This window comes from Talpa occidentalis, unplaced genomic scaffold (assembly GCF_014898055.3).
Source record: "Talpa occidentalis isolate TD23 unplaced genomic scaffold, MPIMG_talOcc4v2.1 talOcc4.9, whole genome shotgun sequence".
NCBI lineage: Eukaryota > Metazoa > Chordata > Mammalia > Eulipotyphla > Talpidae > Talpa > Talpa occidentalis.
Genome location: NW_023605305.1, coordinates 10,646,286 through 10,663,798, shown reverse-complemented (window position 1 = coordinate 10,663,798; position 17,513 = coordinate 10,646,286). Strand labels below are relative to the sequence as shown.

At 49.3% G+C, this 17,513-nt stretch overlaps 1 protein-coding gene and 1 long non-coding RNA gene across 2 annotated transcripts in view; one reads left to right on the top strand and one right to left on the bottom strand.

Moving 5' to 3' along the window:
• The window catches only part of TMCO4 (transmembrane and coiled-coil domains 4), a 63,428-nt gene that overhangs the window by 856 nt on the left and 45,059 nt on the right, over positions 1-17,513 (top strand). The window contains exons 2-6 of the mRNA XM_037500985.2: positions 3,843-4,020; positions 6,401-6,578; positions 8,228-8,402; positions 9,120-9,147; positions 16,442-16,574. Of these exons, the coding sequence (XP_037356882.1) occupies positions 6,409-6,578; positions 8,228-8,402; positions 9,120-9,147; positions 16,442-16,574 (506 nt within the window). The 5' untranslated portion in view covers positions 3,843-4,020; positions 6,401-6,408. The remainder of the gene's footprint in view (positions 1-3,842; positions 4,021-6,400; positions 6,579-8,227; positions 8,403-9,119; positions 9,148-16,441; positions 16,575-17,513) is intronic.
• On the bottom strand, positions 4,714-17,239 carry LOC129145213 (uncharacterized). The gene is made up of 3 exons (XR_008550433.1): positions 16,972-17,239; positions 15,999-16,545; positions 4,714-4,988 (listed from the first exon to the last, which is right to left on the bottom strand). It is a non-coding gene; the product is annotated as an uncharacterized LOC129145213 (long non-coding RNA).

Genomic DNA, 17,513 nt, shown 5'->3' with positions numbered 1-17,513 from the left:
CACAGTGTCTCTCTGTTATTCAGTGTTCGTGTCACTGCAGAAAACATGAAACCCCTTTAAGCGTCGGGGGGCATCCATTCATTCATTCAACGCATATTCATTGAGCACCTACTGTGTGCCAGTGTGCGCATGTTTAGGCGCTGAGGATCCAGCGGTAAACAAGACAAGCTTTGCCCTCATGGTGTACCCTCCAGAGAGTAGAAGAAAACACTGCCCTTCCCTCTGGGGGAGAAGAGAGAACTGCCGGGCAGAGAGGAGAGACAGATGGGCCCTTCCCAGCCTTAAAGACCAAACTTCACAGCCTCCAGCTCTTATGGGTCTTGTCCCAGCGGCTGTCAGCCTGAGCTTTCTCACCCCACTCCCCAGGGATTTGGGGAGAGGCCTAGAAGGGTAGAGAGGGGTCCAAAGGAAGCCCTGAACCCCAGACCTGGTCCTGGCACCTCCTAGCTGTGTATGTCACTCCACCTTTCTGGACCTCCACTTCCTTATCAGACAACAGGTATCATAATAATTCATGGCATCGATGACGCTACGTCAGCCTGCTTTGTAAATGATAAAGGGTGATCAGTGTGTGGCCTATATCAGAGGCTGTCAAGGGTAAGCAAGGGTGTATTTATTTAGAGGCATTAGTGACCCTGTTGATAACCTGTTAACTGCCTAAGAGGCGGAGATGGGGGTGACTGAGTTCCAGGGGAGGAGACTGAGGCTCCCTTCACAGCCGAGTAGAATGCTCTAGAATGCTCGTGACTCGGTCAGCATTTCAGCTTTTACAGCCCTTGAGGTCACATGCTCAGCATCAGACAAATGTGTGGGCTCAGGTCCCAGCTCTCTGGCCTCCTAACTGGGTCATCTGGGACAACCCTGTGACCTCTCCATGCCTCAGCTTCCTCATTTGTAAAATCTGTCTCCTAGATTGCCGTAAGGATGAAGGCCCTAGAGCCACAAAGCCGTGTGCAGGGCCTGGCCGTGCAGGAGCCCTTTTCCTTTTTAGGTCTAAGGTCCGGGAGCAATAGGATGGGCACAGTTGACTAAGTAGGTCGCCGTAGCTTGGTCTATGAAGACCATGAGGGTTGTAGCCTAGAGAAATCATCTCTCCTGTCCTGGAAGCACCATGCTTCGGTGGCTGAAGTAGCCACCTGGGCCTGAGAACCATTAGGAGGTTGCTCACCATGTGTTTTGTAAACACGCTCTGCATTATAAACAGGCTGCAGAGGAGAAGGGGTCTGGCTTCCTTGAACATTGCAGCAGCAGAAGGGAGGTGGAAGGGACAGCCCGCTTTCTACTTAGCAACCTGCCGCTTGGCCGCCAGCTCCATCCAGCTGTACATGCTCCTCTTAAAAGCCCCCTTTGTGGCTTCCCGTTCTCTTAGGGTAAAGATCAAAAACCTTAATGTACACTAGAAGGCCCTGCTGTCTGGGCCCCAGCTCCACCTGCTGCCACACCTCAGACCGCTTGATCATTCGCCCTCTGTGCTTTCGACATGCTGCTCCCTCCCTCCTCAGGGCCTTTGCACATACTCCTCTAGACTGGCCCTCCTTTCCCTTTTCCCAGGTTAGCACCTCCTCATCTTCTGATCTGAGCCCAACCCAGACTTGCATTCCAAATACCCCAGACCACAAGACATTCGCAGCTACGTGGGAGTTCAGCTCAGCCTGGAGTTTTACTCTCATTGCTGGGGTTTCTGCCGGCACCCTGCTTACCATCCTGACCTCCAGGACTGATCTGAGTTTGCTTAGAGCTGCTCGGTAGTGACATCTAAGTTTGGGAGTGTCTCAAGCAAATATGAAGACTGCTTTCTGCAAAACCCTGTTGTCCTTTATCCAAAAAATAATGCTGAAAAAATTTTTTCAGTTGTAGGGTAGCTGTTCATTATTGCTTTCATTCAATGCACAGGCGTTGAGCTCCTACCCTGCCAGGTGCGGGTTCTAAGGTACACCAGGGAACACAATGCAGTGGCCTCTGCTCTCTCAGAGCTTCCTGTGGTGTAGGAAACAGACCACAGGCAAGAAACCTGGAACCCATTGTCAGGTGGCAGCAATCTTCATAAAGAAAAGTCACCAGGGGCTCATGGGAGGGGGCGTTGGTACACCTGCTGTTTAAACATTCATTTACTGTGATGAGTTTCTTACAAATATTTAATTGTGATAAAATGCACATTGCATCAAATTTACCATCTCGCCAATTTTAAGTGTGTGATTCAGAAGTGCTAACTATACTCCCTTGTTGTACAACCCATCTCCAGAACTTTCCAACTTCTAAACCTGAAACTGTCCCCAATAAACCAAACTCTCCCTGTCCCCTCCCTTCAGTCCCTGTGATTTCCATTACTCTCCATCCCTCAAATAAATGGAATAATGCAAAATTTGTCTTTCTGTGGCTGGCTTGCTCGCTTAGACTGATGTCCTCTTCCATGTTGTAACATAGCAGAATGCCCTTCCTTTTGAAAAGCCAAGTAATAGTCCTTATTGTATGTATGTGTTGCATTTTGTTTATCCACGGATGCATACTTGGCTTGCTTCCACCTCTAGTTGTCGTGAATAATGCTGCTGTGCACGTGGGTGTGCAAGGCATCTGAGATCCTGCTTTCATTTCTTTTTTTTTAATAGTTTTTTTTTTTTATAGAGGCATGTTTTTTTGTTTTTTGGGTTTTTTTTTATTTATTTGTTTGTTTTTTGTTTATACATGCACTGGGTACAGTCAGAAGCGCGGTAGGGCGAGAGAATTCACCAGAGCCAGAGGTGGGAGCAGAGCAGGCAGAAGGACCGAAATACACTGCTGAGGGGAGCAGCGGGCGGCAGGAGAAGTCTGCGCGCCATGCGGGACCCTCCTCTGGTGGCCGGGGAGCAGCCGGGGATCAAACCGGCGCTGCAGAGGCCGCGGGCAGCTTCGCAACCCAGCGCTCAACCGCTGCGCTACCGGGGAGGCCCCTGCTTTCATTTCTTTGGGACATGTACCCAAAAGTGGTGCTGCTCCCTCATTTACTATTGTATTCGCAGGTGGCCCTTGAGGGCTCCCTACTGTACCTCCTTTTGTCACCAGGGTAAGACAAATCCTGGGGCCTGTGCAGCAGTTTGAAAATCAGCGGGCAAAGGAACCCTGTCCAGGCAAATTTGGCTCAAATTAATTTTTAGTTATCCCAAGTGGAAACCACCATTCATCCAACAACTGAGTTGAATGAATGAGCCTACTATGTGTACACGTGGAGGGACACAGTAAGCAACAAACATAGACAAGTAAATGACAGCATGTCAGACAGGGATGGGAACTGCGGACCAAGCAGAAGAGCTGGCAAAGGGGGTCAGGTGAGAAGCTAGAGGCAGGGCAGCTTCACTGAGCTGTGAGATTTGAGTAAAGACCAGAAGGAGGTAAGGGAGCTGGCCTTGTGGTTGTCCATGGGAACAGCATTCCCAGCAGCTGGAACAGACATCGCAAAGGCCTTGAGGTGGGAGTGTGCCTGATGGATCCAGGAGCAGCAAGGAGGAGGCTGTGACTGGAGGAGAGTGAGTGAAGGAGAAGGAGTAGGAGGGCGGAGAGGCCATTGGATCCAGATGCCATTGGACAAATAAGGCCTGGGTGAAAATGGAGTTGGGAGGCTTGGATCAGAGAAGGGACATGATCCCACTTCAGTTTAAGGTGGCGCTGCCTGGATGCTGTATGGTGGGTAGCTGGGGCAAGAAAGAGGCAGGAGATGGGTGAAATGCCCACCATGGGGTCCACCTGAGAGGTGGCAGTGTGTACCAGGGTTCTAATGGGGGAGGAGGGAGCAACCATAAATGTAGACAAAATGCCCTGCAGCCTGGGTGTGCACCCTGATGAGACTCTGGCACCCTCTTGTCCCCCAGTCTGCAGAAGCAAGGTTGGGAGAGGAGCTTTCCCTTGCTGCCAACACCTCTTCTTTCTTCTGGTATATATTGGAGTTATCCAGAAGCCTCTGGGTTCTTCTCTGGTGGAACTGTTGCCATGGAGACCTCCTGAGATGCTGCTTTTCCCACTGGCTTCCAATTTACCTTCCAGATAGAGGTATGGGGTTTCTCTCCTAAAATGCTGGTGGGTGAGTATGGGGGAAGTAAATGGAACTGCCTAGGATCCTCCCTTCTGGGACCAGCTCACAGTCGTGTGTGTGTGTGTGTGTGTGTGTGTGTGTGTGTGTGTGTGTGTGTGTGTTTTAAAACTTTGAGCTACCATCTTCCAAGTTTCTGACCTAAAGTGCTTTAGTTCTTTTTGTTACAAAGGATTTCTTAGCCAAATGCCTTCCTTACCTACTTCTTGACTCCAAAACTTAGTCCTCAGCCTTCCAATGACACTGTAGCCCTTTCTCTAATAATGCTTATTTTACTGTACTGCGGATTCATTTAAAAATTCAACTGTGACAAGTTAACCAGGAAACAATGAAGAGAGAAAGAGAACACCTCCCACCACCTCCCACCACCGCCACCACACCCACACCCACACACTCACATCAAATTTGACCTTGATCTTCATTGCCTATTCCTAGGAAAAAACCAGGTTACAGCTGGCTGGCATGTGAGATCAGCCAGAGCAGTTCATTCTTGCATGTGATCTTGAAAAGGACTAGGTCATGAAGTTTTAAGGATGACTTGAAGGATTTTCAAGGTTGATTTTGACTATGTATGATTTCCTCCTTAGCCCTGACTTTGATGTTTTGTTGTGTCTCCTCCAGAAGAAATCCCACTGTGTTATTTGTGACTTCAGTCAACATTGGTTAAACACCTACTGTGGGTGCTTGCAGAGCTCAGGACATGTTTGTGAAATGACTCTCTACTCCCATGACAGACAAAAATAACATTTTTTTGGTGACACATAACAGCTAGACAGGATCCATCGCTGAGCCTTGCAGTCAGGCTCCACTCCAGGATAACCCCCATCCATCCTGGGCCTGGACTTTGCAGTAGCCTTCAGCTGCCACCTTATTCTCACTGTGTTCTCACCCTTAGAGGCGGGGCTCTTCTGGGTCCAGGTAGAGGAACCTGCAGGGGACCGAGACCCAGGGGAATGACCTCAGTGGCAAGTCACCAGATTCCTCCCTTCCACATCTTAGGGACGCAAAAACTGGTTTTTCTGCTTTGCTGACCCAGAGCAATTTGCATATTTCTTCAAAGAACCATCTAGAAGCTGAACAGCCTGTTTTCAGATTCAGAGAGAGAGGAGGCCCATAGTTGTTTCTTGAAATGTGGGCATTATTTAAGGGCGCTCTTTCTTTGGAACACTCATCATTATTTAAAATTGTCTTACCGTAAATATTGGAGTATACATTTTATCTCTCTCCACGGTGGAGGGTCTTGTGGGTTTGCAGCAAGGCTCCTCATATAGAGGGAAGCCAGTACATGTTTATGAAGTTAACTAACTGGTTAACTTGGGGTGGAGGTGAATACTTATTTTTAATTTACTTAGACATTAAGAAAAGGTCTTTAGGGCCTCCCCGGTGGTGCAGCGGTTGAGCACTAGGTTGCAAAGCTGCCCACAGCCTCTGCAGTGCCAGTTCGATCCCCGGACACCAGGCAAGGGTCCCACATGGTACACTGACCTCTCCTGCTGCCCGCTGCTCCCCTCAGCACTGTACTTCATCGGTCTGCCTGTTCTGTTCCCCGCTCTGGCTCTGGTGAATTCTCTCACCCTCCCACGCTTCTGACTGTACCCAGTGCTTGTGTAAATAAATAAATCTTGAAAATAAATAAATAAATAAAGCTGACCCCCTTCCCCGGACTAACCTGTACTTGGGCCCTCCTGTCCTTGGACACCCCACTTGGCTTGTTTTGTTTCCTTCCCTCTCCTCCCCACTTCTTCTCCCCATTTGCCACCTAGGAAGGAAGGAAAAAGTAAAGGGAGCAGTAGGGAAAGTGGAAGAATAAGCTCTCTCTCCTTCCTTCTTTCTTCCTGTGCTTTCATGAAATATCGCATACAGGGATTGCAGCATCTTAAGCATACAGCTCAATGGATTTTTAAATACATTAATACCCATGTAATGAATCTCTTGACAAGATATAGAATGTTTCTATCACCCGAAGCCTCCCTGTGGCCCTGCTCATTCAGTATTCCCTCCCATAAGTAACTCTTCTGACTTCTATCAGCATAGATTGGCTTGACCTATATATTTTATGAAATATCTCTTCAACTCTTTTATCCATTTTAATTTGCCTTGTTTTTCTTGATAAATTATAAGAGTTGTTTACGTATTGTGGATACAAACCCTTTGTTGATATGCCTATTGCAAATATGTCCCCTTAGTCCATGGCCTGTATTTTTACTCTCTTAAAGGTGAGTTTTAATGAAGGCTAATTTATCAGTCTCTCCTTTTGTGGTTGGTGATTTTTGTGTCCCGTGTAAGTAACCTTTGCTTGCCCCCAGGTGCACTTCTCACTCTGATTTTTTTTACCTGCAGGGCTGGACATGGCTACAGGGAGCAGATCAAGCCCGTCGCTACCACAGGGGGCTGGGCCAGTCATGGAGGGGGAGCCACGTGTGCCCACAGGCCGGGATATGGTGGAGGCCAACCGCTTCGCCTATGCCGCCCTATGTACCATCTCTCTGTCCCAGCTATTCCCAGAACCTGAGGAAAGGTAAGTGCTTTTGTCTCAATGAGGGAATGTCATGCTTCTTCAGGGATACAATTATTATCAGTCAAGCAGCCTCCCAGGAAATACCAGATACTACAAAGAGCTCCCAACCTGGCAGGGGGTTAAGACTTTCCTCATCAGTACTCACGCATTTATATCTTCACCAAGCATTTTCTGCGTGCCTGCTGCACACCAGGCACCTTTTGAAGTACGAGGAAGGTACACATGAATAAGGTGAATAAGGCAGACACTATCCCTGCCCTCAAGTGGGTCACAGTCTAGTGGGGGAGAAATCCATTTATTCATGCAACATACATTTGTTGAGTACCTACTATGTGCTGGGTGTTGTGCAAGGTGCTGTGGAGGAAACAAAGAAGAGCACAGCCTGGCTCTTGCCCTCCAAGTGTTTACAACTGAGGGGTGCCCAAAGTGCTGATGGCAATCCTGGATAGATGTCAAAAGCACATGATGGGTATAAATCAGGTGCCGTGGGGGCATAAAATGACAGCATTGTTATCTGCCCTTGCCCATGTCTAGCACATGCACGTGTTCAAGTCCTACATCTGGAGTCAGGATAGCAGCATTACGAGCTTAGACTTTGGCCTTCAAGGATTCTGGGGGGCTAGGGGGTACAAATGAGTGAGTTTGGAGGCAGGAGGAATACAGTTGTCTTGGGAAACCAGGACAGTGACCAAAAGGTGGAGGGGGCACTGATGAGATGGACTTCGCTCAGAGACAATGGAATTGACTTGAGGACAGGTTGGAGATTGTGGGAGGGGCAGAGGGAGGCACTAACTATCCCCAAAGGTCCAGGCGGGAAGGGGATCCTAGAAGGACAGAGATACCTTTGGACTCAGGCATTGTTCAAATCCTACCTCTGCCACTTTCTAGTTGTATATGACGTTGGCAAGGTCACTTAACTTCCATCGGCATCAGTCTCTGCATCTGTAGAATGGGGCTAATAATACCTACCCCACAGAGTGATTATAGCATTAAATAAAGCACATAGTAGGCTCTCAGTAAATGGCAGGGATTACTTGCTAATTCTGTGAACTTAATTTATTTACCCAAATTTCCTCATTTGTAAAGTGGAGACAACACTGAAACTGGAACTTAACAGTCCGTATTTGGGGCCATAGGTATTAGAACACTGTACTAAAACAGATTTAAACAACAGGGGTTTTGTTTTCCTCATCTAACAAGAAATCCAAAGAGAGTTAGTTCCAGAGTTGATTCAGTGCCTCAAAAGGCATTGGGGTTGGCTTCTCTGATGTCCTCCTGGCCATCCCCTCCTGATCACAGAATGGCTGCAACAGCTCCACACATCACACCCACCCAAGACAGAGCCCAAGGGAGGAGGAGGGGGGGTTCTGGAGTCTTTGATCAGGAAGGAAATCTTCCTGGAATACCCTGGACTAATCCAAGATACTCTCCTTTTGTGTCATTACCTCCAGTCACATGCCCCAGCATTCCCTGCAAGGGAGGTTGAGAGCAAATTAAAACACTTTCCACTTTCAACCTCAGAAAGAGCTGGGGAATTACTGCTGCTGAGAAACAGCATCGATCAGAGAGGGTGGTTCCAAGGAGGGAATGTGTTGCTGGCCCTTGCAGAGCCTGGCGGTTGTGGGGACTTAACTGTGCCTGTCTTTCAGCTCTTTCTGCACAGAGTTTGTAGCAGGCCTGGTGAAGTGGCTGGACTTATCTGAAGCCGTCTTGCCAACCATGACTGCCTTTGCCAGTGGCCTTGGAGGAGAAGGAGTGGACGTGTTTGTTCAGATTTTATTGAAGGACCCCATCTTGAAGGAAGACCCTATGATAATCACCCAGGTACCCCCCCAAACCCTGTCCTTCAGTGGTGCCTACTGGGGAAAGTAGAATAAATGATTTGCAATCATTCTGGAAGTTACTTTTAGTGGGGTGAGGTGATTGAAAGATAAAATATTTCATCATCATGTATTGTGATTACAGCTGATGTCAAATTAGCATTATTGAGCATATACTGTTGATTTATTATTTAAATAGTGCTTATTACGTATTAGTTCTTTTACATATATTAGCTCATTAAATTCTTAAAGTAACTTTATAAGGTAGGTAATATGATAGTCCCATTTTATAGATGAGAAGCTGCGGCACAGAGAAGTTTGGTAACTAGGTCAAGGTCACACAGCTGACAAGTGGCTGAGCCAGGATTGAACAGCCTGACTCCAGAGTCCATGCTCCTTACTGCTAAGCTGTGGTGCCTCTTTCTAGAACCAGCAGCACTGCCATGTGTCTTGGGGCTTGTCACTTGCCTGCTCTTTGTGCAGTTGAAGCAGGTAGAAACTTGTGACAGAGATGCAAGGGAGCAGATTTAAAAGAGCCCTTCCCCTCTCTCATTTCACTCCCAGAAATGCTCACAGATCAATTTCCCTGCTTACACATTTGGCTCACTAGGGTATAGGGCAGCCTTGCTCTCCCACTGAGTAAGACTCTGTAAACATTTGTCAAGTGAGCGGGCTGATTGCATCTCCCCTCATCGCTAATCCCTGTCACCTTTTCCCCTAGGACCTCCTGAGCTTCGCACTCAAGGATGGTGAGTTGATTTTTCTCACTTCCGTAAGTTGTGGGCACTCGTCTACCCTGTGGGGCCAGCAAAGCCAGTGATGGGCGTCACTCCTGCGGTCAACCCTGTGGTACCCACCACCCCCGTGGTCTTTTTGGTTCGAGGAAGGGAAGCTGATGAGCACATCATAGCCAGCAACTGCAACACTGATGGGCAGTTAGTGCTTGTGGGGTGGGTGGGTGGGTGGATGGAAGAAAGGATAGAGAACCGAAGGGCATGGGTGAAAGGACTGAGTGATGGGTGGGTGCGTGGACGATGGACAGAGTGGCTGGGTGGACAGAAGAGTGGGAGGAGGGAAGGGCGGAGGGTGGAGAGTCTGCATGGATGGAAGGATGGACGGACGGACTGACAGAAGGCTGGATGGACAGAAGTGTGGTGGACAGAAGAATGGATGGAAGTCTTTTCTTAAGAGAATGAGTTTAGATACTAAGCAAGGTGGTTTGTGTGAATCTGAGGGCTAGTGTCTTCCTCTACAGAGACATGGGGCAGCATCTCTTTGTGCTGCTGGGTTTCTCTCTGGCAGTGAGGCAGGGGATTAATCATGGGATCAGCCCAGGAAAGCAACATGACAAGCTGCATTTCTAAGAACTTCCTGGAAAGTTGACTTTTACCAACAGTATTAGGATCTCAGTCACAAAACTGCCATCTTGGCAGCTGGTGGGTGCTAATCATTTTTGGGTGCTAATCATTTTCTCCTCCTTCAGTAAAGCCCACAAAGCCCACACAACTGAAAAAAAAAAAAAAAAGGTCTTTTAAATGTTGAAGGTTAAACTGAATCTGCACTAGTAACTCTCCACCTGGATTTCTCAATGTCTGGACAGGGCAGCTTCTTGTTGTGGGGGCCGTCCTGATCCTCGGGGTGCTTAGGCAGCATCCCTGGCCTCTACTCACTAGATGTCTGTGGTGCTTCCTGTGTTGTGACAGCCAGAAATGTCCCCGTGAACTGCCAGATGTCCTCCAGGGACCAGCCATCCCTGCTTGAGGACTGCTGCTGGATTTGGCCACCTCCCGGGGAGCCACGAGATTGTTCGTCGGGGCTAATCTTCATCACAAATTATTCTAGTTCCTCTCCAAGGCCCTTTCCATGAGCTGGCAATTCTCCCGTCATTTATAATCCTCGGGTTAACTGCTAAGGGAGCTGCTACTATCCCCACTTCCCAGAGAGGAAGTGGAGGCTTGCGGTTAAGTAAGCGGCCCAGGACTACATGTCAAAATAAGTTTCAAAATCCCATCTAAGGCAAAGTGAGTTTCACTGTGGGTCAATGCATCGGTGCCCAAAAACTTCAGCTGCACCCCAATTTTTGCCTTTGCACCCCAAATCCAGAGATGGCACGAGCATGTGGCGTGGAGCCTGAGGTACATAAGGCCCAACACAGGCCAGTCTGCTCCTCACACTAACCTCTACTCTATTACTGAATTGCAAACCCGCCTCCCCCAGTAGACCAGACTCAAGATGCCTCTGGTCCTGGTGAAAAGTGAACATTGCCACTGGCTGCTGGGTTCTCTGTCCCCAGCCTCGAGATTCCACAGCTTGCTATGGAAACTGGCCGGTTTATCCATTCCGCTTATCCAAACCGGGCACTGTGCCAGGCCCTGTGCTGAATGCTTTAGATTAATTAGTTGAAACCCCACATGACCCTCAGAAGAAAATGCTTTTATGTTCCCCATTTTGCAAAAGGGGAAACTGAAGCACAGAGCATGAAATAACTGCTCAAGGTCACACAGCTGGAAAGTAAGGGGAGGAGCAGGCCTGGGTTGAAGCCAGTCTACTCTTAATGCCATGGTGCCTCCCACTTGGAAATAAATTGATACAACCCTCAGCCTTGCAGCTGACTTTAAGAGGATTTGATGAGACCAGAAGGAAGGGGGTGGAGGGTAAAGGGGAGGGGCCAGAGGAGAGCGGATCTCACCAGCATCTTGCAAGGTGGGACTGGAGGAGGTTTCACAAGAGGCTTCTTGCCGCCCATCTAGCTGAGACTCTGTTTCCAAACAGACCCCTGGTCTTGAAGTTAAGCTGTTGCCACCTTAGCACAACAAATTAAGGGCGTTAACTTTCCTCCCAAAATAAGTCTTGAGAAAAAAGGGGAGGAGAAAAGGCAGGAGCCACAGCTAAAATAATGTGACTTCAACTCTCTCCACCTCATAAAGGGGCCCATTCTTCCCTGCAGCCTCACAAGGGAAGATGCTGGAAGGAAAACATTTATGCTTAAACTTAGTTCCCCTCAGTGGGCATTGTGGCATGAGAGTGGAGTAACAGGTGGTTTCGTTATAAGGGGAAAACAAAAAAACAATCTTCAGGATGAAGATGTGGACAGATATCCTAAACGTTGCAATTAGGAAAGCTGGCAAATGGGCGGCGGATCCACAGGAAAGGAGAGACAAGGGTCCCAACTCAGCAGCAGGCAGCTCACAACCTCACCCCAGCAGCCCAGGCTTCCCCATGTCTCTTACCAGAGAGCAGAAATGCAACCATTTACCATAAAAAGAGTGAGATCAGCCCCACTTAGTGAGCACTTACTGCATCCCAGGTGCTGGCCAGACTCCTCACAGGTATCTTTTTATCAACAAAAGCCAGATGAAAATGGTCTTGTCCCATCTGACTGATGAAAACACTGAGGCTTAGAGAGATCAAGAAATTTACCTGAAACCACAGGTAGAGAGGAACCTGGTAGGTATAGAGGAAATTCACCTCCAGGTCTGTGAACAACAAAGGCTAACATATTGCCTCAGCTTCCTCTCTTTGGCCTGGAGGGCAGTCCCCAAAGAGGAGGAATTGACCTTGATCTCTTCCCAAAGGTCTGGGATCCTGCCCTGGCAGGAAAAGCAAGGAAAAGCTCCCCTCTGGGACATGGGGCCCTACTGAGGTGCAAGGCCGGCCCATGCTTGAAATGGAGATGGTGCTGCCCCCTAGGGGGAGGTGGGGTTGTTACCACCAGGCCTGGGGTGCAGCCTGTATTGAGTGCCCCACTTCTGGCCCGCTGCTCATCCTTAATGCACAGAATGGTAGCTTCTCTGTTGCGAGGCGCTGGTGGCAGAGGATCCCCCCACCAGCAGGGTGGGTTCTGCCCTGGGCGTCATGAACATAGCTGACTGTGGACATGGCGCATCCTCGAAATTTTACAGTTTGCTATGGAAACTGACTGGTTTATCCATTCAGTAGAGAAAAATGGGGCACCCAATTGCGCCACCCCCTACAGCACTCACCAGCTGGGTGACCCAGGGCATGTGACCTAAGCTCTCTGTCTCAGTTTCCTCTTTGATAACACACCTGGTGGTTGGAAGGATTTAGTAAATGAACTTGTTAGCACCGGTCAGGTTCACAGTGAGCAGTGGGGTAAACAAGCTTCCAGGCTTGATGTGATAGTTACTAGCAGTGATAAAGTCCCCTCCAGCATAGCCCTCCTCCCCTACTTCGAATCTCTCCCAACAGATATCCGTTCTTAGTTCGTTCATTCTTTCATTCATTCATTCATTCTGCAGAAATTCCATCCTTCACTCATACAGGCTTAAGTACTTACGATTGGGGCTCTTACATGCTATAGGGGGAGGCAAAATAAGCAGGCCGATTTAACAATCAAGTTGTAAATGATGATAAAAAAAAAAAAACCAGGTGGTAAGGGCATAGAAAGCAGTGAGTGAGTCAGGGAGGACTTCTTGGAGGAAGTGACTTGAGGAAGGAACTGAGTGACTGATGAGCAGGTCCAGGGGATGGCATTCCAAGTGTCATCAAACCGCTGACATTTAACACTGAAGAGATAACCCTCTTCTCCCCATGAAGAAGAAAGGCCCTACCAGTAAACCTGCTCTCCTTGTCCCCTGGAGGAGCAGGACCCAGAGGGTTTGAAAACAGAGTCTCAGCTAGAGGGGGAGCAGGCAAAGGCCCTCCGTTTCCGGGAGGTGTTGAGCACACCAGAGAGCTTCAGTCAGTTAATGAGCCAACACACCTTCACTAGAAATCTAATTGAGGGTCTTTCTTTGTTCAGGCATTGAGGGGTGGAGAGGGAGAACCAGATAGTAAACCTAGTCATAGAGCAATGGCAGGACTAGGGGGAGGGGACAGGGTGATGAAGGTCTGGGCTGCTCTACTTTTGAGGCTGGTAGTAAATTTGAGATCTGCCTGAGGACAGTGTTCTAGTTGGAACAGCAAGTGCTAAGGCCCTGGGGCTGGAATGAGCTTGACTTCTTGGTAGGACAGATGCTGGTGCATGTAACAGACCTACTGAACGTGGGGTGAGAGAGGGTGGCAGAAGGGGCCTGGTGATGTACAGCTTCTTGGACCATGGGAAGAAATGTGGATTTTATTCTAAGTGCATCGGGAAACCATTGGAGAGTTTTCGGTTGGGGGAGAGAACATGGTCAGTTCTCCAGCTTTAAGAATCCCTCTGGTTGCTGAGTGGCAGAGAGTGTGGGGCAAGAGCACTGGGGAAAATGGAGGTGGGGAGTGATGGCTGTCTGGGTGCCCATGGAGATGGGGCTCACTGGTGAGATTCAGAATATGCATTGGGGTGCAGTTGTCAGCACTACCTGGTGGTTTCCATGGTGGGAGTTGGGAAAGGAGAAGAATCAAAAACAATGCCCATGATTTTGGCCTAAAGCCCAGGACAAGCTACATGGACCTTTGAGGAGTGAGCTGGTCACCTGCCCAGTTGACCAGAGAAACCCTATATCCCAGGTAGCCCCAGGACTCACACCCCTCCCCCACAACCTACCACCTACCTTAGATGACCCCTACACAGGCAGACATCCCAGAGCCCCATGCCTGAACACACCTTGAAAGGTGACTCACCTGTGCACTGACAGGCTGTATCCTAAAAGCTTACTCACTGCAGCTTTGATCAATGGACTAAGCTTTAGTGGCTAATTATAATTGCCACCAATTAATCATCATGGCCCAGACATTGTTCCTTTCCACCGCTCAATTATCACCTGGGTGCAATAGCCTGTGATATGGAGGGAGCTGGAAACTTCTTTGTTGCACTGTTTTCATTGACCTAGTAACCCCAAGACGCGACGCTGTTCCCCAGCACGTATACAGTTCCTCGTCTCACCAGACAGCCTCCAGCAGCTGGGCAAATGCTGCAGGCCACAGCTCCCTGAGGACCCCAAGCCACAGAAGCCACTGGCTTAATATGCAGAAGTTGAAGTAGTAACCACTATTACTTTAGTATAATATGATTGCCCAGCGTTGCAAATACCCAAAAGTGGAGTCTAGTTCTGTACTATTCACCGAGGGCTGTCATGGACCAGCAGTCCTCTCCTGGACTGGGCCCTCAAAACTCTGTGAGGTGACTCTTACTCTCCATTTTGCACCTCAACACTGATGAGCTGTTTCCCCAATATTAGATCATGAGTTGGATCCCTACCTGGGTTCTGTCAAATCATTGATTGAATATTTGTTCTTTGTGCTCGGCACTAGAACTGGGACAGAGCGGTGAAAAAGACTGTGCTTATAAAGTTTATATTTCAGCGGGGGAAACATTGTAAAAAGCAAACAAGTAAAATGTTGAGAGATTTCAAAGGCATAGTGACTCCCCAAAGATGTCCACACCCTAATACCTGGAATCTGTCCATATGTCATCTTACATGGCAAAATGGACTCTGCCGGTGTACTTAGTGACGGGTCTTGAGGTTGGGAGTGAACCTGTGTTGTCCAGGTAAACACAGCCCAACCACCAGGCCGCCAAGAGGCCTGCAGAGGACCTAGGCCAAATAGGGGTCGTCGGGAGGACAGATACAAAGGCTGTAGCAACTGGAGAGAAGGGGCCACAAATCAAGGAAGGCCAGCAGCCTTGGAAACTGCTAGAGGCAAGGACAGATTCTTCCTACACCTTCCAGAAGGAACCAACCTGCAACCCTTGATTTTAGAACTTCTGACTCCCAGAACTGCAAGATAATAAATCTGTATTGTCTCAAGCTGGTGACTTGTCACAGCAGCCATGGGGGCCTGACACAGCTTGCTTTGCACAAAGCACTGCTGTGAATTATTTATGCTTATCTCAGGAAAAGTTGGATCCCTGGGGTCAAGTGAGCCACAGCCCACTTTTAATAGGGCCATTAAAAGTGAGCCACCCTCTCAGCCATGAGGGCACAGAGACCTTCTGTCACGTGGGGAGGCACCCCTGCAAACCCCGAAGTCAGAGGCCACAGCCTGGTGTGGGAGCAAGTGGAGGTGAACCCTCAGGCCCTGAGCATGGGCTGGGTCCTGTGGGCAGAGATGAGATGGAGGTAGAGAGGCCTGTGAAAATTTGCCTGGCCCAGACCAGGCGGGGATGGAAGACGGGAAAGGGACATGGGAGAGGTTTTCAGGTGGGCGCCATCAGACTGGGACCCTGCATGTGAGGGGCGGGGAGGGAGACTCCAGTCTCTGGTGTGGGTGGCGGTGTGTTCTGGGGTGGGGCACCCAAGAGGAGACTCAGCAGGGTTCTATATGCCTCGAAGGCACATGGGACATGGTTAACAGCTTAGGCTGGTCCTGGGATCCGCCTGGTAAAATAGGGGCACCCTAGGTAGGACCCCATCCATTGTGCCGCCTGAGAAAGAAACCCCTTCAATAGGACAGATGTCTCTCGACCACTTTGAGGTCCAGACTTGGCTAGCAGATGTTAAGATAGTCCTGCTAGTTTCTGGGCTATGTAAACAGAGCTTAGATCGCCTTTGGATAGATTTTGGTAGATTAATTTTTCCAATTATAAAATCAATCGGCATTATTGGGTCATTTTGAAAAGGCAAAAGAAACTCACATTTTGTCTTCTAGCACCTGTCTGATCACCCCTAACAGCTTCAGGATTGAAAATTTAAAAAACAACAACAATAACCCTTACTCATTTGGTGAGAAGTGTCACCTTGCTCCAGACGACTGTCCAGCATTCCTTCCAGGCAGCTGTGCTGTTGTTGGGGTGACTGGTTCCCGAGGGCCTGTGCACTTTGGATGCCAGGGTTTGGATTTTAAGAATTACACCGGTGTTAACACCTCTGTCCACAGTGCTTGCAATGCTGTTTCTTCTGCTTAGAGTGAAGAAGCTCATGTTCACAGAACTTGTGCGTAAGTTCTGTAAAAAGGCCTGGCTGTGGGAACTGCCATCCCAGGCTGAGCTTCCGAGGTATAGGACGGTGTAGGAAGAATCCTGGCATGGCTGAAAGCAAATAGCCTGCATTTTTGCTTAGGGGTGAAGCACTTAAGTATATGGAACCATTTTCAAACTACAACCAAAAACCACGTCTGTGCTTAACGCTGAGCTGACCCCCACGCGGTTTCTCTCCCCAGGACACTATGATGCACGGGCCCGCGTCCTCATCTGCCACGTGAGCTCCCTCCTCCGAGTGCCCTTGGGGGAGCTGGATGTCCTTGAAGAAACGTTCCTTGAGAGCCTGAAAGAAACCAAAGAGGAGGAATCTGAGTAAGGGAGCCCCGGGACCCCAGCCCCCTTTAGGAGCTGGTGCAGTGAGGGAGCCCTGACTGGCTATGACCTTGGCAAGTCACTCCCCCTCTCTGGACCCCTGTCCGTGTTGTGTCAGGAGAGGCTTGATCTGTGACTTGAATGTCCCAGGGCCCCCGCACCCTGTCCATGGGCTGGAGTGGCCTGGATTCAGAGTCCACCTCTGGCACGCAGCTGCCCCCCGCTTCTCTAAGCCACAATATTCTTATCTGTCTAACAGCATTAGGGCACCATTCTCCCAGAGTCACTGTGAAGAACGAATTCGAGCACATTGTAAAGTGCTTGCCCCAAGGCTGGCACGTAGCCGGGGCTCGGCAGATAGGAGTGCTCTCCGCCCCGCCCCCACCCTTGCTCCTACCAGTGTCCAGCAGCTTTGCTATCTGAGTGTGGTCAGGAGTGTGCCGAGGGAAATTAGCCTGAGACTTGGCCAGACCTCAGCTCTCTGCTGAACATCTAACGGAGGATCTAATCCCAGAGCAATAAATCAATCCCGGTCGCGGCCTAATTGTGGGCTCCTTGCACCAGGCACGTCGCCCCAGCCCCGGGCTTTGAGAGCCGGGCTGCACCAGCTGGGAATTTCCTCTGGGAAGCCAAGTTAAGAACTGGAGCCGCCCTCCCGGCGGGGTTTGTAGAGCAAAGGGAAGGGGTGTTTCCTGGAGAAAAGAGGAGACTTGGCCTGTTGAAATAAACTGAAACCAGACTTGTTTTGACTCCCAGGCCTGAGTCAGTAAAGAAAGACGGAGGTCAAGGCCAGGTGCTGGGACCACAGCTCAGTCTAATTCTTTGGCTGTATTGGGTGTTGGCAGGATCCTCTATACCTTGAAATAAAGTCGTCCCTACTGTTTGGAAATCTTGTCAGAAACATCTTTCCCAGAGGATTTGTTCTGATAACACCGCAAT